Consider the following 7,500-nt stretch of genomic DNA (forward strand, 5'->3'; position numbering starts at 1 on the left):
ACATAGAGAGGTCCTGATGTAGAACACAGTAACATAGAGAGGTCCTGATGTAGAACACAGTAACATAGAGAGGTCCTGATGTAGAACGCAGTAACATAGAGAGGTGCTGATGTAGAATATTGTAACATATAGAGGTCCTGATGTAGAATACTGTAACAAAGAGAGGTCCTGATGTAGAACGCAGTAACATAGACAGGTGCTGATTTAGGACGCAGTAACATAGAGAGGTCATGATGTAGAACGCAGTAACATAGAGAGGTCCTGATGTAGAATATTGTAACATAGAGAGGTGCTGATGTAGGACGCAGTAACATAGAGAGGTGCTGATGTAGAATATTGTAACATAGAGAGGTGCTGACCAGGCCGTAGGCTGTGCTCCTCTCTCTCTCATCCGTGACGTCCGCTACGTAGGCAAAGATGACGGAGAAGGTGACGGAGAAGGCCCCCGACATGGAGATCATAGCGAAGTACCACCTGATGGCACACAGCACACAGTATAAGGAGAGGAGAGGAGGGGAGGGGAGGGGAGGAGAGGAGGGGAGGAGAGAGGAGAGGAGAGGAGGGGAGAGGAGAGGAGAGGAGAGGAGGGGAGGAGAGGAGGGGAGGGGAGGAGAGGAGAGTAGAGGAGGGGAGAAGAGGAGAGGAGGGGAGAGGAGGGGAGGGGAGAGGAGGGGAGAGGAGGGAAGGAGAGGAGAGGAGGGGAGAGAAGAGGAGAGGAGAGGAGAGGAGAGGAGAGGAGAGGAGGGGAGAGGGGGGGAGGGGAGGAGAGAGGGAGGGGAGGGGAGGAGAGAGGAGTAGAGGAGAGGAGAGGAGAGGAGAGGAGAGGAGAGGAGAGGAGAGGAGAGGAGGGGAGAGGGAGTAGAGGGGAGGAGAGAGGAGAGGAGAGGAGGGGAGAGGAGGTGAGGAAAGAGGAGAGGAGAGGAAAGGAGAGGAGAGGAGAGGAGGGGACGGGGGAGAAGAGGGGAAGAGAGAAGAGAGAAGAGGAGGAGAGGAGGGGAGAGGGGGGGAGGGGAGTAGAAGGGAGGAGTGGGGGGGAGAGGAGGGGAGAGGATAGGTGGAGGAGGGGAGTAGAAGGGAGGAGGGGAGAGGAGGGGAGAGGAAAGGAGGATGTAGGAAAGGAGGAGGTATAGGAGGAGGACGTACCAGGGGCTGAGCCTCATTAAGGGAATGGGAGCGCAGGTGAAGAAGACGGTGATCAATAGGAACGATCGCCTCCCCCACACATCTGACAGCGCTCCAATCAGAGGGGCCGACATGAACGAAAGCAAGCCCTGTCAATCAACAGCGATTCATAATCAATCATCAATAATCAAACTATATGTAGATCCTTGGTAAAGCGATGGTGGTGTACAGGGTGATCCCATTCCTACGAGATCCCTAATGGAGCATTGAGCCAGTAAAGAGAGGAGCGTACCTTCACGCCCTGGATCAGACCGTTCATCAGGAACGTATGCTGTGGGAACGTCTCGTGCAGAACCTAGGGGTTAATAACAGGTTAATAACGGGCTAATAACAGGCTAATAACAGGTTAATAACAAGGATTTACAAAAGACAACTGTATGAAAAATTGTGAATTTAAACAGTAATTCCTCCGCGTAAACAAGTTAATGGGAGATATAGTTCAGTTAAGTTAATCACGATACATCCAAAGTCAGGAGTATATATCTAAAATCACAGTATATATATTTTAACTCTAAATATCTAATATCATGATAAATATCTAATATCATGTTAAATATTGATTATTATGATACATGTCTAATATAATATTATGTATATAATATCATAATAAATATCTAATATTATGATATATGTCTAATATCATGATAAATATCTTATATCGGAAACTAATATCTAACTTCCCTGTATGACATCTATGGTTTGGGAGCGCAATAAGACATGATCACAAGCTGATGATCTCATGACCCCCGTTCAGAGTGTGTAGACCGGCCCCCCTGTGGAGGACTGGGGGGGCACAGCCCGCGCCCCCCCAGTCCTCCACAGGGGGGCCGGGGGGGGCGCGGGCTGCGACCCAACAAACTCAGGATCTGAGTGCTCAGAGTTGGACATGTGTTCGCTAGGCCCTGTGGACGGACTGAAACCGTGGTCTGGGCCTGAAGATCAGAAGGTCTGAAGGTTCCTGCCCTCAATAAAAAGAGACACTATGTTGGATACAACCCCACGCTCCCGAGGCCCATCTACACTGTGGGGTGTCCGAGCAGGTGAAAGGGTTCTTACCGTCAGCATGGGCGTGGTCAGGAGTCCCCACGCAAAGAACTCCAGGAAGATGACCACCACCGCATGGTAAATACTGGGTCTACCGATGCCCTGCTCACACACACGCACGCACCCACGCACGCACACACACACGCACGCACCCACGCACGCACACACACACACACACGCACGCACCCACGCACGCACACACACACACACACACACGCACGCACCCACGCACGCACACACACACACACACACACACACACACGCACACACACACATATATTTACACACACACACACACACACACACACACGCATACACATATATATACACATACACACACACACACACACACACACACACACACACGCATACACATATATATACACATGCATACACACACACACACACACACAAGTACTCACACACAGACACATATATATATATACAGCAAACACAACCACCCACCCACCCACCCACCCACCCACATGCACACACACACACACACACACACACACACACACACACACACACACACACACACACACACACACACACACACACACACACACACAAACACAAATGTTATGTTACATTACATTATGCTATGGTATTATATATCTGATTTTATCTTACATGATATTATAAGTGATTTTATGCTACATTATCAGTGTATTATATCATATTATATTATAAAAGAGGCCTGTAATATATAAGCCTATCATGATATAATATAATATTATATATAGTATATTACTATCAATCATTACCTAATGACATAGCCCAATCACGTTGACTGGAGTATGAATTGATGAAGGTACGAATCAAGAGAGAAGTTACTGCTAGGAGTTGGAGCCCAGAGCATGAAGATGTGAGAGGGGAATACTGATCAGAGTGAACGATAAAGTATCGAGGAGCTCTGTTACGTAAGGCCGGAGCGGTGGCGCTGGGCGGCCACGTTCCAGCACTACACGAGAACGTCTGGCAGACTCAGGTTCTGCTACAGAGACATGGAGAGGAGGACTATGATATCTGATCAGGTATGACATGATATTATCCTCCTCATCATATTGATGAGGGGGAGGATGATATTATGATGGTGATGATGATTATTATAATATTATTATTGTGTTTATTAGCTTTTTATTTTAATTATTTCATTGTTATTAATAATTATTTTTTTTGTTGTTGTTGTTCTTATTAGCATGATAGGACGATGATTATTATTATTGTTCTCATGATTATTATCGTTTTTATTGTTATCATGATTATTATCGTTATTATCATTTATACCATTATTATGAGGATTGTGATTCGTGTTATGATGCTGATGATGCTGATGATGCGAGGATAGGATGAAGAGATAATCCGTATGATTCTGATTATTTTGGTGGTGATTACTGTTCTGATTATGATTATGATTATGATGATCATACGCACCGTCGGCCCGTCTCTCATGATCCTCTTAACCATCAGGACGCGGCTGGCGCCCCGCGGCTCCTTCTCCTGCTCCGCCGGCAGCTCCTCGCATGTCGTCGGGGGGAGGCAGCATTCGTGACGGGTGGAGATCTGGGGCTCCCCCGGTGCTTCCAGGATGCCGGGAGGTGGGATGTCGCGGCGGCCGGGCAGCGGGGTTTGGAGGTCGGGGGTCTCCGGTGGTTCCAACACGGCTACAGCAGCAGGCGGGGATCGGTGTGCAAGATGGAGACCGCGCGTCGTTCAGTGGTTCACCGCCAGTCGGTGCGCGCGACCCGTAGCTAGCTCTGTGAACGCGGTTTAGAGGAGCGCGCCGGGCGTGCTCGCTTCGTGGGCAGCCGTGACAGTTTATTGACTCCGCCCCGATCGTGAACGTCGCAGACGGTCGCGCCCTGCTGGCGTGACGTCATACCCGAATGACCTGGGCGGCGCGTGGGAAAAAAAACGAGCGCACCCAAGTGATGGAGGAGGAAGAGCGAGAGGAGGGAGGGCGGGAGACCGGCGGATCACGTGTCCACAGATGCGACCGAGAAAACGTGATGGAGGCTCTGCAGGAGGCAGGAACGTGACGGCAGCAGGATACCGGAATACGTCACGAAGGAGTCACGTGACTTCTTCATATAGACTTCAAGGTCTTCCCTTTAATTGAAACACAAGCATATTATTAAATATTAAGTGTTTGAAACGTGAATTGACAGTGCTGAGCATAGAGTCGGCCCAGATCCTGAGCCGAAAGGTTCAGAGCAGTGTTGCCAGATTTGGCCTGATTTGCCGCTCAATCTGGCAACACTGGTCCGGAGTCCTGCTGAAGGCAGTCGGATTCGAACCCGCGACCTGAGGAGACCAGATTTTAGTCCAGGGCTCGTTGACGGTACAGGTCTCACAAGTTATTTCCCCCCTGTGACTCACCGAGTCTTTAATTTAATAGGCCTATCCTATCACCTAAATTAAATGATAATATTATAATAATATAATAATAATAACACTAAGACAGCTCTTTACTGATCTTTAAGCACAGTGGAGTTGCTATTGTAAGTTAACGCTTATTTAATGACATTAATACCATGACGTCAGAAGATCAGTTTGTAACGAACATGAACGAGATTAAGATTGCAGCTATCAATCCCACCATGTTTTTGTGTGCACAAAAATTACTCAATGAAATGTATATATAAATCTAGATTCTGACTAAAACGAGGAAACGTATTTATAAAGATATGCAATACACTTAATTATAAATGTATTAATCAAGTAGGTTTAACATGCAGGGACAGTCAAACAAGATGTTACAGATTAAATATACATAAAATATATTATATAAATCTACAATGACAATGAGCCTGGATGCAAGGCAGTTTAAGGAACAAAAAGAGTGTGTTGATTTAAGCTTCAAGGCTGGGGGCTTCCGTTTCAGACTCTGAATTAAACATTTAGGGATAGGGGAGGAACCCGAGCCACTGAGTCATTCAGAGGGTGAGGGGATCTGATGACAACATGAGGTTCATGTTCGCATTCACAAACACCTCACTGACATTAACCCTTTAAAGCTCTGTTCCCTACCTAGACTTCCTGATTGTAAGAAAATATACATTATTAGGAAGTTGAATAATATGAATAATCACATAATAATAAAATGATAATAATAATAAAAATAGTTATAATATACATTTATATTGTTGTTGTGAGTATTTTTATTCTATTCTGTCCATTTGTATTATTCCACAAAACATCTAATGCAGTGTTGCTAGGAAACTGTTGCCTATAGCGAATGTATACAAGCAGACTGAGCCCTGTTAATCCCCCCCCCCTCCCCCTCCCTCCATGTGACCCCCGGTCCCGGTGTCAGTGTAGTGCAGTGCGAGCTGCCACACCTGGGCGGGCACTGCAGCGCACACCAGTGTTTGGGTGATTGGCGGAGAGTCAGACGGTCCTGAATCAACCACCACGGCCTACAGGTGAGCCTTCTTACCCTGTGTCTCTGTATACGTTTACAGCTTGATTATCTACCCTGAATGACCTACACCATCCTACATCTCTCTACCCTGACTGACCTACACCATCCTACATCTCTCTACCCTGACTGACCTACACCATCCTACATCTCTCTACCCTGACTGACCTACACCATCCTACTTCTCTCTACCCTGACTGACCTACACCATCCTACATCTCTCTACCCTGACTGACCTACGCCATCCTACATCTCTCTACCCTGACTGACCTACACCATCCTATATCTCTGTACCCTGACTGACCTACACAAATCCTACATCTCTCTACCCTGACTGACCATCCTACATCTCTCTACCCTGACGGACCTACACCATCCTACATCTCTCTACCCTGACTGACCTACACCATCCTACATCTCTCTACCCTGACTGACCTACACCATCCTACATCTCTCTACCCTGACTGACCTACACCATCCTACATCTCTCTACCCTGACCGACCTACACTATCCTACATCTTCCTACCTTAATTAACCACTTCTACACCATCCTACATCTCTCTACCCTGACTGACCTACACCATCCTACATCTCTCTACCCTGACCGACCTACACTATCCTACATCTTCCTACCTTAATTAACCACTTCTACACCATCCTACATCTCTCTACCCTGAATGACCTACATCCTCCTACATCTCTGTACCCTAACTAACTGTGTGTGTGTGTGTGTGTGTGTGTGTGTGGTGTGTGTGTGTGTGTGTGTGTGTGTGTGTGTGTGTGTGTGTGTGTGTGTGTGTGTGTGTGTGTGTGTGTGTGTGTGTTTGTGTGTGTAGATGGCGCTGGCTAGTGGACACTGGGTGGAGAAGGAGAGCAGAGGAGACGCCCCGAGTCCCAGGTTTATATTTGATAGAATACTAATTATAGAATTATAATAATACAATAACAATAGCAATAGCAATATGTTTGTCTGCAAATATCAAGCAAGCAATGATTAAACTCAACATTCAAGTACTGTAACTACACAGGAAGGGATCCAAGGTTAATAAAATACAGACTTGACATTAAAGCGGTTAGGCATTATTAATGTTCTCATAATAGTAGGTGTGTGTTTGTTGTGCGATGTTTGGTCTTTACACTGCGTTTGTGTCTCTGTAGACATGGCCATGCCTTGGCTGTAGCAGGCAATGTGGCCTTTCTGTTCGGAGGAGCCAGAAGCCATCAGGTCTCATCTCATTTACATTCTCATTTACATTTAGTAATTAGCACAACTCATCCTACATTTACATTTAGTCATACAAAGAGTAATGGTTACATTATGTCTTAATGTTTACATTCAATCATTAGCAGAACTAATGGAATGCTCCTCAGTTACTTTTACTCAAAGCTGAGAGCGATAAGGCATAAAATCAATATTGAAGGAGCTGGGGAAAAAAAATATCTGTGCTAAACAGGAAAGTTTAGAGAGTAGCTATATGAGTCACAGATACATGGTCAGTCGCTTTAGTTAATCAAATGTACTTATCTGACCAGGTAGTGATAACTCCTATTTCGGCATAAGGTGTTATCAGTAATTGCTTGACTTAATTGGTAATTGCTTAAGGGGTTAATTGTTCATTATTTGGGTTTAAATATCTCCTCATGCGTGAACTATCAGGCACTAATGTAGAAGCCCCCTCATTATCGGATCAGTCAGTATGAATAACGGATGTCTACCTACAGGAGGACACAGAATACCTCAATGATTTCTACATGCTTACAGGTGAGTCTTCACTTAACAGACAGACAGGCAGACAGACTATGGGGTCAGAACAGTCTCATTAATAGTGAATGCACAGAGAAGGATTCA

At 45.9% G+C, this 7,500-nt stretch overlaps 2 protein-coding genes across 2 annotated transcripts in view; one reads left to right on the top strand and one right to left on the bottom strand.

Annotated features, from left to right (window-relative positions):
- mfsd14ba (major facilitator superfamily domain containing 14Ba) overlaps window positions 1–3,977 on the bottom strand; it is a 9,298-nt gene extending 5,321 nt beyond the window's left edge. The window contains exons 1-5 of the mRNA XM_030342254.1: window positions 3,664–3,977; window positions 2,239–2,328; window positions 1,415–1,477; window positions 1,144–1,271; window positions 360–474 (exon numbers count right to left, since the gene is read on the bottom strand). Coding sequence (XP_030198114.1) covers window positions 360–474; window positions 1,144–1,271; window positions 1,415–1,477; window positions 2,239–2,328; window positions 3,664–3,696 — 429 coding nt within the window. The 5' untranslated portion in view covers window positions 3,697–3,977. The remainder of the gene's footprint in view (window positions 1–359; window positions 475–1,143; window positions 1,272–1,414; window positions 1,478–2,238; window positions 2,329–3,663) is intronic.
- A 1,526-nt stretch (window positions 3,978–5,503) lies between these two features.
- Window positions 5,504–7,500, top strand: part of LOC115532463 (rab9 effector protein with kelch motifs) — an 11,486-nt gene continuing 9,489 nt past the window's right edge. The window contains 4 exon segments of the mRNA XM_075074170.1: window positions 5,504–5,654; window positions 6,488–6,549; window positions 6,810–6,876; window positions 7,374–7,413. Of these exon segments, the coding sequence (XP_074930271.1) occupies window positions 6,488–6,549; window positions 6,810–6,876; window positions 7,374–7,413 (169 nt within the window). The 5' untranslated portion in view covers window positions 5,504–5,654.

This window comes from Gadus morhua, chromosome 19 (genome assembly GCF_902167405.1).
Source record: "Gadus morhua chromosome 19, gadMor3.0, whole genome shotgun sequence".
Taxonomy (NCBI): Eukaryota; Metazoa; Chordata; class Actinopteri; order Gadiformes; family Gadidae; genus Gadus; species Gadus morhua.